The sequence below is a fragment of the Neovison vison genome, chromosome 2 (assembly GCF_020171115.1).
Source record: "Neovison vison isolate M4711 chromosome 2, ASM_NN_V1, whole genome shotgun sequence".
Taxonomy (NCBI): Eukaryota; Metazoa; Chordata; class Mammalia; order Carnivora; family Mustelidae; genus Neogale; species Neogale vison.
This window is the reverse complement of record NC_058092.1, coordinates 215,807,008-215,831,847: the sequence shown is the minus strand read 5'-3', so window position 1 is coordinate 215,831,847 and position 24,840 is coordinate 215,807,008. Positions and strand designations below refer to the sequence as shown.

Here is a 24,840-nt window from a genome sequence, read left to right as displayed (position 1 = left end):
ACGAAGCGTTGGCTTCTCGTTCCATCTGGTGAGTTACTTCATTCCGTTCAAGCCGCAAAAAAGAAAAGGGCCGGCGTCGGGTCTCGATTTATATTTCCCTCCCGAGGACAAAAGAGGTGGCCCCTGGGATTCCGCCGCTTGTAAAACGCGCCGCGGGAAAACGCGCGGCCGTCTGGCAGTGCTTTAACCCTTTCCATCCCGCCGGCCCAGACCGATTTTTAAGGGCGTCCTCCCCGACTCCCTGTCCACACGGACCGGTTGGCTCCAGTAGCCGGAGCCCGGCTCTCCCCGTCACCCTCCAGTTATGCTGACCCTTCTGGAGTTTCTGGAGGAGGGGTCAATGGGCCGACCTCTGTGGCGACCCTGGCTCCGGGCCCCCGCAACCCACCTGGTCCTCCTTAAGAAGCTTCCACAGCCAGGAGTAGAGGCGGGTGTTTTGTTCTTATAAGGAGGAAAAAGTTTCTGTGACATCCAGGAAATGAGTAACTCCGCAGCCCTCAGGGCCGCGCTGATGGAGGCCAGAAGGCGGGAGCCGGCCGGGGTATCGCCGCCCCCGTCCCCCTAAAGTGCCTGGCTTGACGCTCGGCCGAAGCCGCCCGCGAGCCGCGGCCTCCGGGCTCTGGGGATCCGCGCGCGCAGCCGGGCTGGCGCGGTCCCTGCCGCGACCCCGAGCGGGACGAAGGCTCGCGTGAGTGCAGGGGCGTCCATCTCGCGTGGTGGGGGGAAGAGGGGCGCGGGGCGGGAGGACCGCGGGTAGGCGGTGCTGCGGCCGCGGCGCTGGCGCGGAGCGGGGGCGCGGGGGGCGCGGGCGGCTGCTCGGCCGGGGGCGGGGGCGCCTGGGAGACCCAACCGTGTGGTCTTCTGCGGCGCGCGCTCGTCCTGCGCCCCCGCGTCTCGGCTCCAGCCCCGGCCGCGGACCCCGGGGGCCCCTCGCCGCAGCCCCGCACGACAGGCGGGTCCTCCTGCAGGCGCCCGAAGCCAGGCCGCAACGTGGTCCCTTGTGCCCCGGCGATCCGTTACTTGGGACCGTCACCCGGCTCTTCACCCGGCCTCCTTCCCCGCCTTGGAAGGAGGCAGGAGGAGTGCAGCTTATTTTTTTTCTCGGTTTAAGGTAGTGAAGCTATGGGGTTACGGGGGCCGGATGAAGCCTCCACAGCTTCCTCTTTTGGGACTCTTAGTGGAGGAGACCCCACGCTGTGCGGAACTTTCTCTGGCGGCTGCACAAAGTCTCTGCCGCCCGACCCTTAACCTCCTCCCTCCCCACCCCCGCACGGAGTCTCTAGCTTTCTGGCTTCCAGGTGAAGAGTCTCAGAAGCTCCAGGGCCAAGCCCCCTCTCCGCAGTGATCCTCTATAAAAAACCAAAGTGCGGCCAGGAGAAGGGAGAGGATTTTACTGAGCCTCACAGGGACCACACGTTGCCTTTCGCATCTTCTGCCTGGTGTGAGAAGGAACCGCCTTGAAAACTGAAAGAGCTCCAGATACTGGCAGATCCTAGACTCCGGGCTTTGGGATCTAAATCAGTTTGAGAGATCTGTCCTATTACTTGTTACTCTTGAATTTGACCCAGGGCCCTTCCCTTTTACAAACCAGTTCTGCCTCAGAGAGGCTGCCAGGTAAAGCTGGTCTGAGCCCGGTGTAGTCAGAGGTCCAGGTTAGCTGTGAAAATGGCAACAGGTCGAATTGCTGCTTTTCATCTCTTTATTAATAACATAATGGGCTGTGCTCTGGAGTCCTCCTTCCAGCCTACGTGCCTAAGTGGCTTTCATTGTTTGCTAATTCCCTGTGCCTGCTGCTGCTCCAGGCCATTCTGCCCTCATATTTTCCACTTGTGGGTAACCGTAAAGTGGTTACACTGACTCTCTGCTCTCTCTGGATGGATGGAAAGGCTTTTGTTCCAATGCCATACCCTCGCTCCGTAATTTTCGAAGATGCAGCAATTTTAAGCTCTGGCTTTCAGGGAGTCAGGATCTGAACTTTTAACCCGATGCCATCAACCCAGAAGTTGTCACCTTACCAGGAATGCCTCCCAGCTCCTGCAGTGCTCAAAGGGAAACAAAGAAGAGGGTATGGGGGCAAGCTTTTTATCTGAGGGCAAGAACAGGGAAGAACTTCCAGTAGAGGCTTCTGGCAAAATTGCCCACCTGAGAAAGTACTGCCTGGGAGAAAATTGGTTTTGGGGGGCGCCAGGGTGGCTCAGTCAGTTAAGCATCTGCCTTCAGCTCAGCTCATGACCTCAGGGTCCTGGGATCTAGCCCCACATTGGGCTCTCTGCTCAGTGGGGAACCTGCTTCTTCCTCTCCCTCTGTCCCGCCTTCTGCTTGTGCTCTCTCACATGTGTCCTTCTCTCTCTCAAATAAGTAAATAAAAACCTTTAAAAAGAAGAAAAGAGAAAGAGAGAAAACTGGTTTGGTATTTTTCCCTTCTTGAAGCCCCTGGGGTCAGTAAAGAGAAAGAAGGTGGGGGATTCTGTCTGCTGGAGGAGGTACACATCTCAGTGACCAGCAGGGCCCCCGGAATGGTAGTGCTGGGCCACTGGAGTGCACCAGCTCAGTGGTCCTTGCCAGCTCTTGGAAGGGACAGCACTGCCAAGCCAAACTGGTCCAGAGGAGTGGGGATGGCAAGGTAGTGGGTTCTGCAAAGTACGTCTTGAGAGCGAGAAGGGAGTGAACAGGCAATATTTGTCTCAGGGAAGAGAAGGCGAGCCGGTTGAGACTGTGGCCTTCAGGAATCTCCAGCACTGTCACTTGAGAAGAGGAGAAGACCTGCTCTGTCTGACCTCAGAGACTCGCTGATTAGGAGAAACAGGGAGACAGATCTTACTCAGAAGTAAGGAGTAACTTGCCAACAACTAGGACTCCTCAGTTGGTAATGCACTGTCCATCCCTGTCAGCAGAGACCGCAGGCCATCATCAGTTATGAAGGAGAAAGTCCCTTCAGGGGGCGAAACTGTGGCTCCATATTTGGGGCTGAGAAGTCCCCTCAGTAATGAGGAAGTAGTAGAGCAGTCTGTGGGGTTTTAACAGAGAAGTGTCCTAGAGTGCTGGGGAGCTGAGGAGCCGGTCCTTATTGATGGCTGAAAGCAGTTTATCCCAGAGAGATTGGTCTCAGTCTTACTGGGGATCTGAGAATGCCGAGGGATGTTAATTATAACCGCCAAGGCTGTTGCTGGCATATTCTGCTCCTTACATGAATTAGATGTACCTCTCTGCATGATGATGGCACCTTGGTGACATTTAGGATACCACTTGGGGCCTCATCTTGATGGACATGGCCAAGGCACATAGCTGGACAAGTGCATCTGAACTGGATTCATCCTTACCATACTCTGGCCAGGTGTTCTTGAGCAGTACACCATCTGTGCAACCATACACAGCAGCCCTGATAACCATTATTGAAGGCTTAACATTTATTTGCCAGGCTTTCCCCCCGCCCCAAACACTTTACTTTCATCAAGTCATTTAATCTTCATAGTAGTCCTATGAGGAAGGCATTGTTATCCCCGTATAGATGAAGCTAAGGCACAGAGCAGGGAAGTGTTCAGGAGCCTGGAAGCTGAGTCCTAATCACTGAGCATTCACAGAACAAGAAGCAAGTTAATCATAAAAAGCTTGTTTGGGGGGCGCCTGGGTGGCTCAGTTGGTTGAGTGTCTGACTCGGTTTTGGCTCAGATCGTGATGTCGGGAGTCATGGGATCTGCCCAGTGGCAGGCTCCACGCTCAGCAGGGAGTCTGCATGGGAGCTTGGGATCCTCTCTCTCCCTCTGCTCACATGCTCTCTCTCCTGCACTCACTCTCTCACTCATAAATGGATAAATCTTTTTTAAGAAAGAAAGGAATGCTAGTTTGGTAGAGGGCCCTTGTGGGAGGAAGGGAAAAGCAATTGCTTTTTTCTTTGTCAAAGGCAGAAATACCCACTCTCTGCTCAGATGGAGGAAAGACAGAAAACTCATCTGGCGGCAGAAAGGCGAAAAAGAGCACGCTCAGCCTTGATGGCTCCTAGGAGGCCTGGCCCAAGTAGCAACTGATTTTCCTTTTTAATTGCTGGGCAGTGTGAGGTGGCAAATCCAGTTTGGGGCCTGACATGAGGTTGATGAGTAGGTGCTACCTGGATGTGGTGCAGAGGGAAAAGGCCACAGCTACGCAGGGCCCCTGACCTAGGCAAGAAATGACCCCAAGTGTGGAACAAGGTGGCAAGTGTTCAAACCTACTGTCCCAGCACTGCCCCCCCCGCCCAGTTCCCATCAGTTCCCTCTTCCCTTCCCTGTCCAGGCCCTGTTCACCCACAGATGCCCTTCCCAAGCTTGTTCAGGAAAGCTTTCCCCAGATTCCATTTCACACCTTCATATATATATGATAGCTTATTTTCCACACCATACATTTTAGCACTTAATTAGCTGGAATGAAGCTTGTTACTACATACTATCTATAGATATTATTTTAAGATATTTTTTTAAAGGTACTTATTTGTTAGAGAGGGAGAAGCACAAGCAGGGGAGGAGAGCATCAGGCAGAGGGAGGAACAGCCTTCCTGATGAGCAAGGGGCCCGATGTGGAACTCCATCTCAAGGCCCCCGGATCCCAGAAGCATGAGCTGAGCCGAAGGTAGATGCCCAACCAACTGAGCCACCCAGGCGTCCCTATAAACAGTATTTTAAATAAACTAACTTATCAGCTGATGAGGATGCCTCAAAATCTCTTGGGAAGAACCGCTGGTACCCAGCAGATTTCCCATAAAGGGTGGTATTTATGTAGATCTTGTCACCTGTCCCAAGTCTAGCTCTTAGCTGTGCCTACTCAGAAACCCCATCTCCACAATTTTCCAAGTGGTTTGGACCTGGACCATTGAGTCACCTCAAGAAACTCCCAGAAGTGGGTGTGCAAATTAGAATGCTAGTTTTAAAATTTGGAACACTTGTGACCATCACCATCATGCAGACTGGATGGTATCTGGTCCCCGCATCCTGGGGGAACCACGTGGGAATCCAAAGATCCAAGCAGCTCACACTTGGCAAAGAAGGACAGGGAGAGGGTTGTCTAATAGCATGGGGCTCTCTTGACTTCAGTGGCCCTCTCATCAGTGGAGAAATACCTGCCAGGTAGACCAGTACTCCAGTCAGCCTGGCTGTGTGGGTCTCCAACGCCAGTGTCTCAGGGACCCTGTTAACCTGATAGGATGTCTCCATTTCCTCTTGCATAATTTAGCGATTTTTATTCTGCTTACTTAATTTGTTTAGTGCTTTATAAGCATTAGCTCCCAGCTACACAGAGTTTCATTTGCATAACTTAACCACTCACAGTTTCAGGGTTGGAGGCGCAGCCGTAGGGGTAAACGCTACATGCAAGTTAAAAGGATTTGGTGGGGTGGCCTGGATGGGTCAACAGTGAGCTAAGCACAGAACAAAGAAAAATGGTCCCTAATCACCACAGATGCTTGAGGAAGTGGAAGACCCCACACTGGCCCCTTACAGCAGCGCCTATGCCAGCATGGGCGGGAAGCAGTATTACTAAGGCACCGCTTGCCTTGGCTGCCTCAGCTCAGCTTGGTCGCCCAGATGGCCTCTCTGGATTTAAATGTGATCTCTGTCCAGGCCCCTTGTAGCTCATCTTCAGTCAGCCACTGTCCCTGGGTGCCACCCCGCCGATGAGGTGTGATCCACGTGGTCTCTGGAGCAGGGTGGGCTTGGGTTGAGTCCTTTCCCCCCTGCTCTACTGATGGGTATTCTTGGTACTTGGGCAAGTGATTTGACTCCTTCGAGCCCAAGATTTATCACTGGTAAAGAGGGGATGACCACTCACAGGACACCTGTAGAAGGCACTGAGCTCCGTGCCAGGCACAGCCTCTGTGCGCTCTTCAAGACAGTCAACTTCAGTCGAGGATCCACATTCTTTGCCAAATTGGGCCCCCAGCCTTCTGCTTAGGGCCACTGACGTTTGGCCAAAGAACAAGGCTGTAGGGACCCAGACTGTCCCAGAGTCCTCAAAGGAAAGAGCTCATCATCTCCTTGCTGCCCTCGCTGTGGTTTGTTCACAGCTGAGGACAAAGCTGCTGTCCCCACCTTTCCACCAGCTGGGAGAGGGAGAGTCAGGTTTGAGGCTTGGTCTAAACAGGCAAAGCTTCCAGAGGGAAAAGAAGGGTGAGGTTTTCTAGAAGCTAAAGAGGGTCGTTTGGGGCTGCCTAAGAGGTCTATAGGGCCCTCTGCAGCAGTTTGGGACCTGTGATATTTTCTCATCGAAAGCGTATTCCCCCTCTATCCAAGTGGGGTGGAGTGGCCCGACCCGTGACATCAGCAGAATGGAAGCACCTGGAAGGTGACATCACTGTTGCCCACGGCAACACCTCACCTCCACCTTAAGGTAGACCAGGAGGAATAAGACCCATCCCAACTGTAAGACCCATGTTGAAAGGAGGGAGCACGGAAGGCGTGACATCCACAGGTGTGTTTCTCAGGGGCTGAGCAAGGGGAAGAGGGAGGGGCTGCAGGTCAGAGGTCTCGGCTGGAAACTGGTTGGTGGTAGGTCTCTGGGCCTCCGCTAGGCCTTACCCCAAGGGAATAGAGGGCTGCAATCTTGTTGAGTTCTCTCAGCTGTGACTGGCAAAGAGCATGACCCCTTATAGTAGCTTCTGGCAGCTTCTGTGTGGTCCTGGGTTTCCCTTCTACAGCCTGAATCTGGTAGGGAACAGTGGGAGGTAGGGATCAGTGATAGGGAAATCAGAAAAGTGGCTTTCCCTGCTCCTCCATCCTCACCGCCAAAGGGAAGTGGGAAAAAAGGTTGCCCACATCCTCACTACGGGGACTGACTTAAGAGAGAGCCTCATTCATTGCATGAGTATTGGTTGTGCACCTACAATGTGCAAAGCAGTGACCACGCTCAGGATTCACTGGCTTCGTGGAGCTTTATAATCAATGATACGCAGAGAGGAGAGGAGAGAAGTGTCAGGTATGTGCTGCCCCAAGAGTTGGTGCCAGCTGGGAACAGAAGCAACGTCTCACAGCTCACCCCTCGCCTCCCATGCCTCATAGAATTTCAAGTTGGCCTAAACTAAAGCCATGGGACCCCTTCCTCCCTAGCAGTTCATAAAGGGGTTCAGAGGTGGTTGAGATACACTCAGGGTTTGGGGAGTGCTGTGAGAGAGGACGGGCATGAATGTCAGCTGTGTTCTGTCCAAGAACAGAATCCCACAGTCTGAGTGTCAGAGGTGACAACAGGCAGACGGCCTACTCCAGGCCCCCTCCTGCTGTGACTATGGTAGTAGCAGTTGGGCTCAGTTTCTCCACCTCTTAAATGGGCATAGGAGCAGCCAGTACCAGAGAATATGCAGGGCACCTTAAGAATCTCAGATGGAAGTCCTGGAAGAAATACAAAGCCCAGAGTTTTCAAATGACTCATTCGCAGGTGGATGACATAGTGGTATGCTTGCTGCCTGGGAGGAGGGCTCAGCTTTGCAGCCATTCTGGACTCCTACTTCTCCCCCAGGGCATTTCCCTGAAGTGGGTACACAAGAGTCTCCTCCTAACCTGCGCCAGACCGTACAGAGGGCGTTGTCATAATTCTAGTTGCTTGTTGGTACAAAAGCATGTGCTCGTAACAAAATGTTCTCCTGGGAGCCTGTTTCAATAGCCTTCTTGGTAATAGGGGACCCGCCTGAAGTTCATGAAAAGGTCCTTTGTCTGCTAGACTTTGTTCTAGAGTCAGTAAAAGGGCAGGACTGCTGAAGAGCCAGGACCATGCGGAGCCTGGGCTGGAGGGGAAAAGAACAGGGGATGCCTAGGCCCGACTCCTGCTTGCCACCCCAAAACTGCCACTGATACCTCCCAGCAAAAGGTACTGTTCAGTGTCAGAAGGGCCCTGCCTCCTTTTCCCAGCACACTGTCCTTTCAGTTGAAAAGCCATCTCAGGTCACACACCCAGAATCTCTGGGTGGGAGGGGCCTTGAAAGCTCGTTGAGTCGGATTCCCTGCCTCATGCCCAGATTTCAGTTAAACCATCACCTGCCTTGCTCCAAAGGGTACAGAAAAGCCCATCCGTAATATTTCATGGATAATCAGGCACTGAGCAGCACAGCATGATGGGAAGATCAGAGGCTTAAAAGTCCTGAGTTTGAATCCCGACACTGATAATGACTCTATGCCTTAGTTTCTTTATCTGTAAAATGCAGATAGTCCCTTTTTCTGAGGTTTATTGTGCAGGTGAGACCTGTAAAGTATTTCACACAATGCCTAAATCTCTGTAAATGTCACGCATTGGCTGCTGTTTTTTAAACTCTCCCATGGGGCATCAGGGCCACAGGGCTGGTCTGTTCTTTTCCAGAAAGGGAGACCTACTTGCCACTCCACCAAGGGTTGCTTCTCTGCTTCTTTTCCTGAGTTTGCTTCAGATTCTGTATCCTGCGCTTATCTTACATTTCTGTAAGACTCTCAAGCAAGGAAGTGGCCATCAAGGGGAGAGGCAGCTGGGGGTCAGATAAACTTGGGCCAGGGTTCATTCCTGGGCTGTTTTCTTGGTAAACACGGGTAGTGAGTCAGCCTGTAGTTAGCAGAAGGCCATCCGGACCTGAAGGGGCCAAGGTCTGTCTCCAGGCTGCATCTGGAAGGGTTCTTGCTCCCATTCCCCAAGGCCCTTACCACTATTAGCACTTCACTTTTCTGATGGCAGAGCGGCTCCCAGAAAGAAAAGCCTTAGAAGTGACTTCATCAGATTTCTCTCACTACACCCCCATTTCAAAAGCAGCAAGTTTTTCTTTTCCCCAGTCTTGACTTCGTTCACTCAGGGAACATCAAGGAACCCCTGCACCTTGAATGCCAGGCATCAGGGACCCACGGTGGATTCTCCAGCCAGGTCGTCCGAAGGCCTGGAGGATAGTCAGTGTTAATGCTGCCAGACCGGGGGCGGGGCGGGGGGGGGGCTGCGGAGCAAACTAGAAGCTCCCCAGGTGCAGAGCTTCCTGCTCTCCCTCTGTGGCAGCTCCTGGGGCCTTTTGAAGAAACAGGGAGGTGGGGGAGACAACCAGGCCAAGTCCCCAGGCTTCTGGAGTGCTGCAGGGATGTCGGTCACCCTCATCTCCCCAGAGAAGTCCCTAAGATGCAGGATTTAACAAAGGGGAGACCTGGCTTCATCACCCATAGCGAGACAGATAACCGTGTCCTTTATGGAGCACGACCGTATCTGGGACCACCGTGCCCAGAAGGAGGTAGCGTGGTCACCCCAAGCAAGAGACTTGGGATTCCAACCCAGGCCCTCTGACTGTGGAGTCTGGTCTCTTCACTGTACACTAAGCCTCTGCAAAGTGTTAAGCTCTTTGCTGCAGATCTTGGCCTGTTTCTTTCTGGGTGGGCTCGAGGCGAAGCATGTCCCTGTGAACCTGGCGGTGTCAGGGCCTGCTTGCTGCCTGCCGCAGCCCGACCAGCTCGTCCCTGTCATTGGTTCAGGTGCCCCTGCTCCACGCCAGGCACAGCCTCAGGCAGAAGCCAGGGCACAGCGCCAGGGCACAGCGCGGGCATCATCCCATCCCAGCGGCCAGCTGTGGTCATCGTCGTCATTTTGTCCAAGTCACAGGGAAGAGGCCTCTGCAGTCCTGGACGATTCCAGGGGTAACTTTGCCAGCGGCTCTCGAACATAGAGTGGAGGCCAGTTCGCCCTGACTGAGGCGGCCCTGGAGCGGGCGGGCAGGCCGACTCCGGTCCCGCTGCTCCCCCCAGGTTCCTGCAGCAGAGAGGCCCCCACAAGCTCTGAGCGGTTCTCAGCTGGCTTGGGCTCCTTCCCTTTGTTTCTCTTGCTGTTCTCCTTTATTAAGATGAAAGGGGTTTTAGATCTTTGCAGGCGCAGAGTGTGTGTGTGTGTGTGTGTGTGTGTGTGTGTAAAACACAGGAGGCTGAGAGCTCTTCCTTTCCTCTTCCCCACCCCGTCTCCCCCACCCCCTTCTCTCTGTTCCCCTGCCCAGCTGGGGCACAGGCATTGTGTCCTGTACCATCCAAATCCCAGGGGACCAGGCAAACAGTCTGGGATTTCAAGCTGGGATTGTGGGGGCCAGAATCCCTCAAGCTGGGCGTGAGTAAGACGGGGCAGGATGGGGAGGGTGGATGGGGGAACTGTGGGAAAGTCCTGGGGGGCTCTTGCCCTCCCCGGAGAGGCCGGGCTGTCTTTGTGAGCTGGTCCGTCTTTGTTCTCCTCCAAGGATCACAAGGAAGGTGGCGCCCAGCAGCCTGTTTCATTTTCATTCCATCCATCCCCAGCTCGGCTGCGAGAGGGGAAGCAGGCCGGCCAAGGGAGGGCTTTGTCTCCACTTTGTTTTCCTTTGTACTTTCTCCCTGCTTCCTGCACAGCCCCCTCGAAGACCCTCCCCACTCCCCACTGAGCCTGCGTACTTGCTGTTATCTGGAGCCTGCTTTCTGTCCCCGCAGCCTGCAAGCCTAAATGTGGTTCGTCTCGTGCCCCTGGGACGCAGGGAGTGTAGAGAACGCAGGGTGGAGGGAGAGAAGGGGCACGCCGAGTCTGGGAGCCTCGGCATCCCTGCCTGAGGTGGGTGTTCGTGTTCCCTCCTCGCCAGCACTCCTGTGGGCAAGATGGGGCCCAGAGGCGCAGGGAAAGTCTGAGAAACACGAGCTGAAGCCAAACCAACATCTGATGGTGTGTGAGGGCTGCTTCACTGTGGGAATTTGTTTCCTCTGGGTTTCCACTGGGAACACGCCCCTGTGATTTCAGGTCCGGAAATGTGAGGTGGGAATCCAGGGGTCAAGGGGGATGATTGGGTGCGCCCTGGCTATGAGAAACGCGTCCTTCCTGAGAATGGAGGATGTGTGCGGTGCTTCTTTTGAGAGCGGGTGTCTCCGAGTGCAGGATGTGAGCACCCTGGTGGGTCCCCAGGATGGCACGCATCCTTGGTGCCCCGAGCAGGCAGGCCTGCCTTGGGTCTCTGCCAGGCGTTTGGGGGAAAGTCAGGACAAGCCTTCCCGACTCCAGAAGTCGGGGGTTACAGCCAGAGCTCAGGCGGCTCGCTCTGATAGGATGGCAGGGTCTGGAGCTGCGGGCCTAGCATGGCCTCTCACTTCTCTGCTCTTTTTCCGTGAGACTCTGAGCGAATGCTCCGCCTCTTGGCTCCGTGGAGCCCTGCCTGTGAAACTGCTGCTGCTCTGGTGAGCTGAGCTACCCAGCGGGAGAGGCGGGGAGGGCAAGCACGGTGGGGTCCCTGCTCTGGGACACCTCCAGAGATGCCCTCTGCACAGGGCACCAGGCTTACCCACACTCAGAAGGGCTTAATACATAGGCCGTCTGCTTGTTCATGAAGCCCTTTCAAGAAAGAAGGATTCATCTCAGGAATTGGGGGGTGAAGAGGGATCAGGAAGGCTCTTAGAGGCAGTTTCCGAGATAGGCTTGCCGTGAGGACCATCAGGTAGGGTTTGGGTCGTGCGGTGTGGACACAGTGCAGGGAATTGGGTGCAGTATAGGAAACATTCAGGGGACAGTCAGCCGGAAGTGGCCAGGGCAGGTGGGAAGGAACTGAGGAGTCCCCAAGGCTGGGTGGGGCCAGGCCTTGAACCTCAGTCTTAAAGCTCTGACCCGTGTCACATGGAAACTAGAACCCAGTGAGATGAAGAGAGACCTCCAGGGACGAGGAGGGCACCGGCGTGGCTGGGAGTGAGGGCTCAGAGGAAATGATTCCAGAGGCCTATGCCAGCCAGGCTAGGGAGCCCCCCGCTTCGGTGCAGAGCAAACCTCAGAGGTGGCGGGGGCATGGGGGTGGGGAAGGAGGCTGTGTTCCGAGACTGCGTTCGTCTCTGAAGGCTGCTTTAACAAAATACCACAAACTAACTGGGTGGTGAAACGAAAAACAAACCTCTCATAGGGTTCTGGAGGCCTGAAGTCTGTGGTCAAGTTACCCGCAGGGCCATGCGGCCTCCAAATGCTCCGAGGGTGGATACTTCTTGCCCCGTCCCAGTGGCTCCAGGCCTTCTGGGCCCTAGCACGGCTTCACCTCAGCCTCTGCCTCTGGTCTCGATGACCTTCTCCTCTCTTAAGGACCCTTGTCACTGGACTTAGATTCCACCTGGGGAATGCAGGCTCAAGGTCCTTAATTTAATTACTTAAAAGACCCTTCCTTCCAGGGCACCGGGGTGGCTCAGTGGGTTAAAGCCTCTGCCTTCAGCTCAGGTCATGATCCCAGGGTCCTGGGATCAAGCCCCACATTGCGCTCTCTGCTCGGCAGGGAGCCTGCTTCCTCCTCTCTCTCTGCCTGACTCTCTGCCTACTTGTGATCTCTATCTGTCAAATAAATAAATAAAATCTTTATAAAAGACCCTTCCTTCCAAGGAAGGTCACATTCACAGGGTCTGGGAGTTAGCCTGTGGACCTAGCTTTTTGAGGGTCACCATTCAACCCATCACAGCAGCTGTTGGATTCCAGGTGCGCTGGGGAGAACAGGCGAGAGAAATCTGGATGTGGCCCCGGACAAAAGGCGGCCAGAAGAGCCCCTTCCTTTCTCAGGGGCCTATAAGCTCCCTAGCTTGAGATACCAGGCCTCCGTCTGTCTGTCCCAGAACACTGGGATTTCCCAGGACATGCTGTGGGGACATCAGCCTGCTCGGCTGGACGGGAGGACACCATGTCCTTCCTGGGAGATGGATGGCTTCCCTGTCTTCTCCATCTGCGTATGAGCTGCTGATGGAAGAGCGGGAACAGGAAGGATGTGGGCTCTCCCACCCCCATCAGCAGAGTCCAGGCCCCTGACCTTCCTGCACTTGGGCTGACCAGCTCCATGACCCCAGACCAGAGGGTGGGTTGGCATCCTGGTGACTTTTTGGAAACCCCTCCCTTTCTGAAAGTGGGCCTTGAGGAAACTTAGTGCTTTAGCCGGCGTAACTGGGCACCCTCTGAGTCTGGCTAGTGGGGCCACGGAGCCATGACCACAGAGATCACCTTGGCGAGAAGGCCATTCCTCTCACAGCATAAACTTGGCCATGGGCTCTCCTCCACTGGGCAGGGTGGGCAGGGTGGGGTAGGGGGTTGTCTCTGCTCTCTCCCCTACCCCGATCAGGGTCCAGTCTTCACCACTGCTTCTTCTGAGCCCAGTGTAGGATCTCCCCTGGGCTAGGGAGGAGCATTTGGGGTCCAGTTGTCCAGTCGTGGGGACCAAAGACCCTAGACAGTAACCTACGTGCTCCGTAATGCATACGCATTAGGCTACAGTCTCTGTTTTCTTCTAATCCCTGGAGAGGCTGGGAGAAAGCCTTTGTGTAAATCCCTAGCCCGGGCCTGGCCCACGGCCAGCCCTCATAAGTGCCGGTCATGATTACCTTGGGGGTGGCTGCTGGGATGACTGGGAGATGCTGGAATTCTGTCAGGACTGGGTTTGAGGAGAAGGGTCGAGCCGGAGGCAGGGCTATTTCAGGGAGTTCTTGTCACAGAGGAAATAGTAGGAGGTGGTATTGCTGAGAGGGAAGAGTGAGGAGAGTACCAGGGTCAAGGGCAGCCTTGAGGATGCTTACTAGGGGGTGGGGAGTGCCAATGGACAGGGGAAGGGAGGCACATAGAGGGGGCTGGGGACCAAGGCCCGCACGCCTTAAGTGGCCTACTGACATATTTTATTTGGCTTCCAAGGTTTTCAAAGAATTTTTGAAATAGTACCGACCTTGTAAAATTGAAGGATGTTGATAAAATTCAGATTTCTGGCTTCTCTTGGAAAAAGAAAAAAAAAGAAATCACAACGCACGCGACGTGGTGGCTCGTCCCTTCAGATAATGCGTGTGGGACCAGTTGATCCCGGGTCCATCACTAGGGTCTCTAGCATGCGCAGCCTTGCCCGTTTACTACGCCCCATCTCCTCCCCCACACTTGGTCTCACAACTCTGCCTTCAGGAAGCATGACTGAAAGGAGGGAAGGGAAGGAGCCCAGTGGTCATGTAAGTGGCAGCTTGGAGGAAGGCGAGCCTGGCTGGAGGCCAAGATGGAGGTTCTGCAGGGGTGTGGGGTGGGGTGGAAGATGATGGGGGTGACTGTAAGGACACGGAGGAGAAGACACACGGGAGGCCCAGAACCTCACCCTTCAACCCATTTCTCAATTACGCTTTGTTGGTCCTCTTCCTTCCTCTTTCCTCACTTCCTTTTTTTTTTTTTTTTTTTTGCCTGCCCTCCCTCTACTACCCAGACCTGAAGCCACAGGACCCAGACCCTCCCCAGTGCTGCTCAGCCCTTCTTCTGTCCCCACCCCCAATGGGGCTACAGGCAGAGAGGAACCTCAGCAAGAGATCCCCTTGCTAGGGCCTGGGCCAGTCTGCGAGGCCATTCTCCTCTCCTGCGGGGGACCCCTGTCCTGGAAGGGTGGGGGCCATCTATGCTGAGTCTGTTTGCACCCCTACCCACCCCCATCCCTGAGTAAGGTGAAGAGGAAGGAGTCTGTAGGGACATGTCACTCCTACAGCGACCATCTCCTCCGTAACACGTGAGAAGTCAGCTCTCACTGGTGTACTGGGAGCCTGACAAATTGGGCAGCCTGGTGCCTGGGAGGAGACAGGAGGACGTTCAGCTTTTGGAACTTGCTGGAACTCTAACTAGGAAGTCAGGGACTGGTAGGCAGAGAAACACAAGGAAAGAGCAGGAAGGTGGCCTGACCTATAAGGGTTCTGAGAAGGGCAAGGGAGGCCTGCACCAAGGGGCAGCCTCCCGGAAGACGGCCCCTTGAGCCGGCCCTGAATGAAGGTGCCACTGGGCTGGGCGGGGAAGCACACTGGTGTGCAGCGTGGGCTCCGCTAGGAAGAGGCATGGGAGCAGGGATCAGACAGGCCAGACCACAGGAGGAGAGCCTCACTACGGCTGCAGACAGACTGCTGGCTCATGGGGCTCAAACTCCACCCCCAAGGCTCAAGGTCAAACTCTGTTCAACCTGTCCTTTCTTCTAGTCCTGTTTCCTCGGGGCACAGCCAACCCCAATGTGCTGGGTGGTCGCCCCTCCTGACTCTGATGCCTGGTAGGTGGCAGGGCTCACTCATGCTCTGGGAGGGTGGAGGGAGTGCAGAGGGAAGGGGACAGGCCCACTGCAGACAGGAAACCTTTGAAGCCACACAGTGGACCTTGCCGACCTTCAGTCTCTTCACAAGATAGGATGTTGCAGCTGCCTAACTCATGCTCTGAGAATCAACGACAGAATACTCGCCGAGGGCTTAGCTTTGGACATTCATCTGTTCACGGGCACACGAGCACCTGCCTCCCCTTCTCTGCTGTCTGTCTGTCCAGAAATCCCTGGGAGGGCCCGTCTGCCTGGACCACTTCGACCCCACCCTCCTGCTCGGGCTCCTCTCCTCATTAGGTCTCTCTAGTTTCATCTGTAAAATGGGGCTTAGATGAGTACAACACTAAATTCTGACTTCCTTCAATGTGTGGCTTTATTGCCCCCAAACAGACCCCACCTCGCCAAGGACTGGGGACTCCAGCACAAGACCAGGCGCACAGTAGGGGTGCAAACCAAACTTCCTGACTGCTCATCTCCTTTGGCCCCTTCTTCCTCAGAGGGTGCAGAGCCTAAGCAGTGGGAAGGGACCCAAGGAACCCCCCAGGGCCTGGGCTGCAGGTGGCTTCCCCTGCCATCAACCCAACTCCTTTATTCCAAAATTATAAGGAAACAACCTCAGCTGTTCCTTTCAGCTCCGAAGATGATGCTAAGGCCAGGGCGGAGCCAGGGCAGGGCCAGGGCGGGGCCAGGGTGCCTGGGTGGTTGTAATTAGCAGAGCTAATTGCATATGACAGCTGCAGGCTCGGGCTGCTGGGACACCGCAAGAACCAGGAACCGCGCCCTCCTCCTCCCTGGAGGCCTGCCAGGCTTGGGCAGGACTGGTTCTCAGACTTGAGCTGGCGCTGGAACCACCCAAAGGGCTCAGGACAACATGGGTGCTGGACCCCAGCCCTGGAATTTCGGATCAGCAGGACTGGGATTGCACCTGAGCATTTGCTTCTCTCATGAGGTCCCACATGGTGCTGCTGACTGGGGACCACATCTGGAGAACCATTGTCCCAGGGGACTGCTGGCTGCTGAGAAATGGGTCCTGGGCGCCCCTGGTGCTGAGGCTACAGCCAGCCAGCCCCGGGTGGGGGTATGTGGGTGATGGGTCGGGAGTGTGGATGAACACAGGCTCTCCCCTCTTCGGGTTTGGTATAGGAATTCTGTCTGGAAGGAGGGGGCTACGTGGATTGGAGCCAAAGGCTCACACAGCCACATCTCCCCAGCCAGTGAACACAGGGAAGGTCCACAGACAAAGAGGGGCCCCCAAAGAACAGAAATGAGACTCTCTCTGCATTCTTGTCCCCTGCTGCTCGTGCGCCATTAACATTCCCAGCCCGTTCAGTCCTGTGACATCCTTGGTGGCTCTCTGCCTCCACGTGTGGATGGTGCTGTTCTTCCTGCCTGGGATCATGTTGGCTCCTGTGCTGCATGAGCCCTGTGGCATCCAGCATGTTCCTTGCACGCAGTAGGTGCTCTGGAAACACAGCACCATGGAAAGAACTTGGGGTTTCCAGCTGGAAACAGAACAGACTGTATCTCAACCCACCTGTGCCTTTTCTAGTCGTGTGGCTAGAAAATGGCTTTTTGTTTCCTGGGCTTTGTTTACCCACCTGTGAAGCAGGGATAACACCCACTTCGGTTATAGGGGGTCACCGTGTACCCAGGACGTCCTAGTGAAGGCTTGGTCAACGGAGGCATATCTCTATTAGACAACTCTGCGTGGCATTCATTGGACCAAGCTCTGATTGGGGTGCTGGGAGGCTGTGGAGGATGCAGGAGGGACAGAGCCCAGGGAACAGAGAGGCCCTCTGGGGCTTCTTCCCCAGAGTCTGAGGCTTCTGGCCAGGCGCAGAATAAAGGTCTGAGAAAACCACTGGCTGGCCCGACCACCTGCAGCCCTCTGGCCCAGCCCCTGCTGCCTCGTGACTCTGGCTCTTTGCCAGGCTAAGTTTAGCTGTGACCTGCATGGGCCACCACGCTCTGTGGACAGGGGCGGGGGTGGAGAGGAACTCAGCAGGTTTCCTGCCGGCTTCCTGGCAAGCAGACAGACAAAGCCCTTTGAATGACCCAAGTTCATTTTTAAGCTGAACCCAACTGGGTGTTTCGGGCCACACATATGCGGCATCTTCAATAGGGGTAAGAGTCTTGGGCCAAGGCAGAGGTGGACAATTTTGAAATTGGGGAACGGGGTCCTTGGGAAAGGGGTGTGTGTGTGTGTGTGTGTGTGTGTACGTGCATATGTATCCATGGTTTGAGGAGAGGATCCCAGGTACCAGTCTGTCCCCATGATCTCCAATAAAAGTCACACCACTCTGGTTCCTTCTCATTCTTCTGGCCCCGTGGCCTCCAGGGCAGTGTTCACTGTGGCTTGGTTTGGGGAGGGGAAGTAGAGGTTCCAACTTGGTCCGATCTAGTGATCAATGAGCGGCCTCATCCCATTCCCCGTCCACAGGCAGAGCCTGCTTGTCCAGATTTTAAAGGAGCAAAAAGACACCTGGGAGTTCATCTGATCCCTGGGAGGGAGTTGTTGGTTCGAGTAAGAAGTGAGTCAGAGCTCCACCTTCAGGAGGATCCAAGGCTCCAAAGGCCTCTCCCCTTTGCTGGGGGGCAGGGTGGGCAGAGTGGTGTGCCAAGGGACAGCTACACTAGAGGAGCATTTTGTGCTTTCAAAGCACTTTTGAGCGTGCTTTCCTCCACACCCCCGGGACTTGGCAGGGCTGGTGTGCTTAGCAGGTGAGAAGAGAGAGGCCTGGGGAGGCCTGGGGGAAGGAGCGAATATGGAAGGGCATCTGCTCCCAGCACCTGAGATGGATTCTCTCCCATAACTCTTGCCTTCCTAGGAAGGAGGGTCTGCTGATAGCTCTGTCTCTGAGCCCTGGAGAAGCGAGACCCCTTGGCAAGGAGCAGAGTCCGGTTTCAAACCCAGGCCTGTCTGCTTCTAGAGCCCAGGCTCCTCCCGCTTTGTCAGCCCAGCCCATGTCCCTTGTGCTCTGTGCTCTGGTGTGTGTATTCATAACCTTACTCCTGTCCGTGTTACTGCTTGCATCCTGCCAGAGTCCCTTGTGCGGGCATCTGCGTGCCTCCTCAAGAACCCCTACGAGCCAGGGTCACTTCGTTTCCCTATCCCATCACAGACACCCTTTCATGAGAAAACTCACACAGGGGCAGGCATTTTGCCAAGGGCTTTATATGCATGATCTTGTTGAAGCTTTACAACCTCAGGGATGATTATGCCTATTTCACAGATGAAGAGACTGAGGGCCTAAGAAGTTGAGTGATCTGTCCAAGGTCACATGGCTAGTAATGCCCATGGTGACTTCTAGCCCTGTCTTGTCTTCTCCAAAATCCAACCTTGTAACCCCTAGCATACAGAGTCAATGGCCCCATTTGGTTTGGGGATTTGAACGTCGCCTCTCCCAGTATAAGGAGGCCATTAGAGCCCTTGAACAAGGCACGAGGGTGCCCACAGGTAGCCCTGTGGAAGCTGGTGGGGAGAGAGGAGGAAGACTTCTGGTCTTAAGGCTTGACGGTGGCTCCACTCCTCACTGGCTGGCCTCCTACCCTGGGCTGGCGTGGAGGCTGGTCAGGGGCTGCCCAGGCCTGGGACTGTGACTTGTCGGGGTCTACTGGGCCCAAAGGGGCTGTCTATAGTACAGGGGCCCTCGAGGGCCTCAGAACCTCCAAATTTTCTCCCAACTGACTTCTGTCTGGTGCTGTGCTTAGCCCCACGTGCCTTGATCTTAAAACCCTGATCCACATTGAGAAGTCAGCCTCGCGGCTTTGGCTCGGACCACTCTGGCAAAACTTTCCATTGAGGTTTCCCTTGTGTGGAAACCAGGGCCGACCTGTTTCTGCAATTATCTAGCAAGCCGCTCCTCGTCATAGGGAAGAAAAGCTGGCTAGCTTCACCCTGGACTTTTTCCTCACCCCACACCCCTTCCGGCCTGACTTCCTACACTTTCTCCTGCCCTCTGTCTCCTCCTCAAGTTCACCTCCGAGGCCTGAATGTGTGTGCATGCTGAATCCTGCTGGTGGACCCGCTTTTGGTTCCTGTTTGTGAGTCCAGCTGTGTACGGGATGGAATCACATCTAAGCGGCAGGTTCTACCCATGGGTGGCAACTCAGGTCACGTACATCCTGGCCCTGCTGGCTAGAACCTGCAGACGTGTTTTACTTGATGCCATGTCCCTGTTCCTTGGCACCATTAGGGTAAGAACCAGGAAAAATGGTTTTAAGGGTGTAAATTCAAGGTTAGGGAATGGGGCTCAAGCAGAGTGGAGAAGTTCCTATCAGCATGCTTTGGCTTACAGGGGGTCGGGGGCACTCTGTGTTCTCTGTGGTCCCACAATGTCATTTGGCCGTCTGCTGTCCTCACTGAAGTCCTAGGCAGAAAGGGGGCTGGGCAAGTATGGGAAAGGCCCCTGTTATTCCCCAAGGTTCCTGCTTGGGAGAGGAGAGGGTATAATGTAAGGCCTACCCTGTAAGACTGTGGCTGTCAGATGTTAATGCGGATGGTATCAAAATGCAGCTTCTGGTTCCATTGGTTTGGGATGGGGCCAAGGTTCTGTGTATCTAACTCCCATGATTGTAAGGGGTTAGCCCTTCCCTTGAGATCATTTGAGAGCTAAAAAATCCATTTGTCCTGGAGGAATGGAGTGTCTCCCTTCACAATTAAGAAGTCAGATTTAATGTTTAGACAACTCAGGAAAGGAAACCCAGTGACTCGGTCACTCTGGTTTTCTCCAAGATTGCCCTGGGGAGAGACCCAGGAGAAGGCCCGGAGGTCAGTGTCTGAATTTGGACTGAGATCTTACAAATCCAAAGGAAAGGTTTATAGTAGGAGAAGACAAGGGCCCAAAACTGCTTCAGAAGCATATGCTGTTCAGTGAACCTATGTTTTGTACCATTGACTGTGCCACAACATATTCTGCATGGGTCACCACGTCCCTCAGTACTGTGACCCTTGAGGGTACGATGGCTTTTCTCTCATCCAGTGAGGAAACTGGGTCTCAGAGATGTGTGCTTACGTGTCCAAGGGTGCACAGCTGATCAGTGACAAGGCTGGCCTTGGAACTCCACCTTCTTGTTCTTAACCACAAGGACTTCACTGGGGAGAGGTGGGTTGAAGTATAGGAAAACAACTCAAACTGACTTAAAGCAAAAACATTATTGATTTATATGACTTTAAAACTCCAGAAGCAGGGGCACCTGGGTGGCTCAGTGGGTTAAGCCTCTGCCTTCGGCTCAGGTCATGATCTGAGTCCTGGGATGGAGCCCCACATCGGGCACTCTGCTCAGCCGGGGGCCTGCTTCCCCCCCTACCCCCACCCCTGCCTGCCTCTCTGCCTGCTTGTGATCTCTGTCTGTCAAATAAATAAATAAAATCTTTAAAACTCCAGAAGCAATGGCTTTAGGCATAGGTGGGCCCAGGGAAACTGCTTTTGTCTGTTGGCATCTTTCTCAAGCAAACCCCCCTTTGAGGTATAGAGAGTCGTCCCCCCCACACCCAAGCCATGATCCTGTTCCCTTGCAAACCAAGTCTTTCTCCCCATCAGTCCCAGGAAATCCCACTTCTGTGTCCCTCCCATTAGCTGGAGGGAGGTCCTGTGCTTCTGGCTGAATCCACACTGTGTAGGTGGGGGTGTGGAATGGCTTGGGCCTGGGTTATATGTTCACCCCTGGATCTGGGGGTGGGGTTATCCCCACCCAAGCCATAGGACGTGGGCCAGAGACGGGTTGGCTCCTGAGGAAAGTGCATCGCTGCTTCCAGAAGGGGGAAGGACTGGGCAGACAGAAACAGGACAGCCTCTGCGAGTCACTCAGCCAGGATTGCTAGTGTGCAAGGACTTTGCAGTTCTTTCTTCCAAGGCTGTGCTGCAGCACAGGGGGTGGGGACTGTGGGCCAGGCAGGAGAACCGTGTGACCTTCATCCACTGGGTGGGACAGATCGACCCATGGGACAGAGGTTGGTGTGAGGGTCCGGGGAGGAAGCATTGTGCACGGAAGCTGGGTGTGACCATTGATTCTGATCCATGTCTCTGTATAGCAGGAAAGTTCCAGCCATGGCCTTGGGGCTCTTCCGGGTGTGTCTGGTGGTGGTGACAGCCATCATCAACCATCCGCTGCTGTTCCCGCGGGAGAATGCCACGGTCCCCGAGAGCGAGGAGGAGATCATCCTCAAGATGCAGGCGCACCAGGAGAAGCTGCAGCTGGAGCAGCTCCGCCTGGAGGAGGAGGCAGCCCGGCTGGCCGCCGAGGAGGAGGCCCTGGAGCGGCTGGCGGAGGAGGGCCAGCAGCAGAACGAGGCCCGCACCGCCTGGGACCTGTGGAGCACCCTCTGCATGATCCTCTTCCTGGTGATCGAGGTGTGGCGGCAGGACCACCAGGACGGGCCTTCTCCGGAGTGCCCAGTCGGGGACGAGGACGAACTGCCCGGCCTGGAGGGCGCCCAGCTGCGGGGCCTCACCCTGCCCAGCAAGGCCGCACTCGAGCGCTTCTCCGAGCGCTGCATTCGGGGCGCCACGGCCGACGCGGCCCGCACGCGGGAGTTCGTGGAAGGCTTCGTGGATGACCTGCTGGAGGCCCTGCGCAGCCTCTGCAACCGGGACACGGACATGGAGGTGGAGGACTTCATCGGCGTGGACAGCATGTACGAGAACTGGCAGGTGGACAAGCCGCTGCTCTGCCACCTCTTTGTGCCCTTCGTACCGCCTGAACCCTACCACTTCCGCCCAGAGCTCTGCTGCGCCCGCCGCCCCGTGCCCTTGGGCCGCCAGGGCTACGGCCGGATCGAGGTGGTGCGGGCCACCGAGGACGCGCGGGGCTGCGTCTGCGGCAAGACCACGCTGGGGGAGGACATGCTGTGTCTCCTCCACGGCAGGAACGGCCCGGCGCGGCCCGGCAGCGAGCTGGAGACCCTGCTGTGCGCTGGAGGCTCCCCGTACCTGGACACACTGCGGGTCATGACGTGGTTCCAGACGGCGCTCACCAGAGCCTGGCACCGCATTGCCCACAAGTATGAGTTCGACCTGGCCTTCAGTCAGCTGGACTCGCCGGGCTCCCTCAAGATCAGGTTCCGCTCGGGGAAGTTCATGCCCTTCAACCTGATTCCTGTGATCCAGTGCGACGACTCGGACCTGTACTTCGTCTCCCACCTTCCCAGGGAGCCGTCCGGGGAGACCCCGGCGTCAAGCACCGACTGGCTCCTGTCCTTCGCCGTCTACGAGCGACACTTCCTCCGGATGACCTCGAAGGCGCTGCCCGAGGGGGCCTGCCACCTCAGCTGCTTGCAGATCGCCTCCTTCCTGCTGTCTAAGCAGAGCCGCCTGACCGGCCCCAGCGGCCTGAGCAGCTACCACCTGAAGACCGCCTTGCTGCACCTCCTGCTGTCCCGGCGGCCGGCCGACTGGAAGGCCAGCCAGTTGGACGCTCGCCTGCACGAGCTGCTCCGCTTCCTGGAGAAGAGCCTGCTGGAGAAGAAACTCTATCACTTCTTCATCGGCAACCGCAAGGCGCCCGAGGGCATGGGACTCCCTGAGGCCATTCGCAGGGCCGAGCCTCTCAACCTCTTCCTGCCCTTCGTCCTGCAGCGGAGTCTCTACCGGAAGACGGTGGACTCCTTCTACGAGATGCTCAAGAACGCGCCGGTGCTTATTAGCGAGTACTCCCTCCATATCCCCGCGGACCATGCTAGCCTACCCCACAAAGCTGTTGTCTTGTAGGGCGGACAGGACCCGGGGGGCCAGGACACAGGGCGCCCCGTGGGCCCACACCTCTGGGAGCACCTGCAGGCCCCGTCCGGGAGAACAGTGGGCTTTGTAGGGCGCCACGGCTCAGCCCACCGGGGAAGCCAGGCCCCACGGCATGGAGGAGACAGGATTCCAAGCTGGCCGAGCTGGTTTGCTTTCATGCCACTGGGGCCTGCTGGTGAGGTGGTTGTCTGGGCTGGGTTGATCCTTTGCGTCTTACTTTTGGATCACCACAAATGGCCAAGAGGATGACGAAATCCTCTCTGGACGCCAAGCTGAAGACAACGCAAACATCGATTCGGGTGTCCTTTTTGACGTCCTGGGTCCAGGCTTGACTTAAATATCAACAGGGGATCTGCAGGAATGCCGGCAGGGGTGCATGTTAAGACCCTGCAGCCTGTCCCCAGTAATGGCTTGACCCCAGGCATCGCAGCCAAGGCACCAACAGGGACAGTTGTGGGAATTTGCCACCTTCCATCCACAGCCTGCACTACTAGAGTCCAAATGCGGCTGCCGTTTTTTAAACTATTTGGAGAAAAGACCTAGAAGAGATTCAAGGCCCCAAGGGGCAAATGTCTGTTGCCCAGAAGTGGATACTTGGTGGCAGAGAGAAGTTTCCATCGGCCACCTTTCCAGCTACATGTCTCACTCAGGGTAAACTCCCTTCCCCTACCCCTTCCCACAGTGTGCTGTGCCCTGAGCACCGTAGTGGGGACAAGCTCCACAGCTGGTCTTTGGCCATGCCTGTGCTGAGGGAGGGCAGGTACTAAAGGCAGAAGATGCAGGAGACACAGGGTGACTGGGGCGCAGGGTAGAACGTGTCCCCAGGGTGCTGGGGTCTGCCTCTGATGCCCAGTTCAGAGAAGACGGCAGAGCTGAGGAGTGAGGGAGGGATGCCATAGCCTGGAGTGCTCCTCAGCGGCGGCGTCACAGTCCTAGAGCCGAGCATGCCTGGAAGCAAGAGGAGACCTAGCTTCATCTGTTGCTCCCAAGACCTGTTCACTCCAGGGAAGCACCCTCGTGGCATAGAACCTCCCGTTTCTGGATGGGTCATGCTGGCCACACAGATGAGCAAGACATGAAGAGGCTCAGCCTTCTGGGGACACACAGGGACAACAGTGCCGACCCAGCCCCCAAGCCCCAAAGAGATCACCTCAGCATTGCTGGGGGCTACGGTCACGGGACAGGTGCCAGAGCCTTCGGTGGGACCTGGCCCATCTCCGGGCCTGGGTAGGGGGGATGGGAAGCCACTTCTCAACTTGTGGCTTTGCTGTCCCTTCGGGAATTCCTCCCATGGTACTGCCTCACTGACCCAGCAAGCCAAGGGAGAGGCAAGAATGAGTGCTGCACCTGGGTTTCCCTCCAGGGATTAAGCTGGCCAGGCCTTCGAGCAGAATACCCTGCTCCATGGGGGTATCGGGCTCACCACGAGCTGCAGAGGATGCTCATCCAGGGGTGCTCATCCTGGGGTGCTCTCACCTGGCCCCAGGGATTTTAGAAGATGGACGATTTGCCCAACCGGGTTCACTTGCAGCAGGAGGCTCAGCTGTGATGGGGCACTGAGGCCGTAGGAACCCTTCAGTGTGAGCTGGAGTCAGACCGCGCAGACTTGGATCTTCGTTTCTCCAGCGCTGGGAAGGATCATACTTGTATGGCCCCCAGCAACAGCCCCAAGCCCCCTGTTCAGTTGGGATTTGTTTCCAGAATCGGGGTGAATGTCCGTATTTATTACTGCCCATGCCTTGCCTGCCCTCACCCCCTTATCCTTATGTTGTGCTTGGAGGAGACCCCACAGACGGACACCAGACTCCAGAAGCTGAGACCAAGTGTGAACCTCCCTCGGCCTCCCCTTGGCTTCCAGGAGAAAGTTCACTGAAAAATGACCTCCTGGCCTCTTGTTTATCCAGAGATGACAACTCAGCAGGACAGCTGCTTGCAGATCGCCTCCTTCCTGCTGGATCTTCTATGCACCAAAGCTGCTTCTGAAGCACAAAGCAGCAGAACTCTCGGTGTTTCGTGCTGCCTTATTTATATTGAAGGAAGAATTAAATTCTTGCAAGGAGTAGAAACTGGTCACGGTGTTTGTTTTCACTTCAGGAAGTC

The 24,840-nt window shown here is 55.7% G+C and overlaps 1 protein-coding gene across 2 annotated transcripts; it reads left to right on the top strand.

The window, feature by feature from the left end:
• The first annotated feature begins 502 nt into the window (after positions 1 to 502).
• LOC122901096 (inositol 1,4,5-trisphosphate receptor interacting protein) lies at positions 503 to 24,802 on the top strand. Of its 2 annotated transcripts, none has more exons than XM_044240459.1 (2): positions 503 to 688; positions 21,039 to 24,802. In XM_044240459.1, exon 2 carries the CDS (start codon positions 21,052 to 21,054, stop codon positions 22,708 to 22,710), a length of 1,659 nt encoding a protein of 552 aa, XP_044096394.1. In that variant the 5' UTR covers positions 503 to 688; positions 21,039 to 21,051; the 3' UTR covers positions 22,711 to 24,802. The 2 variants fall into 2 exon arrangements, with proteins under 2 accessions (XP_044096394.1, XP_044096395.1); XM_044240460.1 differs by having other exon boundaries at positions 21,036 to 24,802.
• Positions 24,803 to 24,840: the final 38 nt, after the last annotated feature.

Bases quoted from the DNA above. Each gene is read 5' to 3' on its own strand.
- LOC122901096 (XM_044240459.1), top strand. From the start codon at position 21,052: ATGGCCTTGGGGCTCTTCCGGGTGTGTCTGGTGGTGGTGACAGCCATC.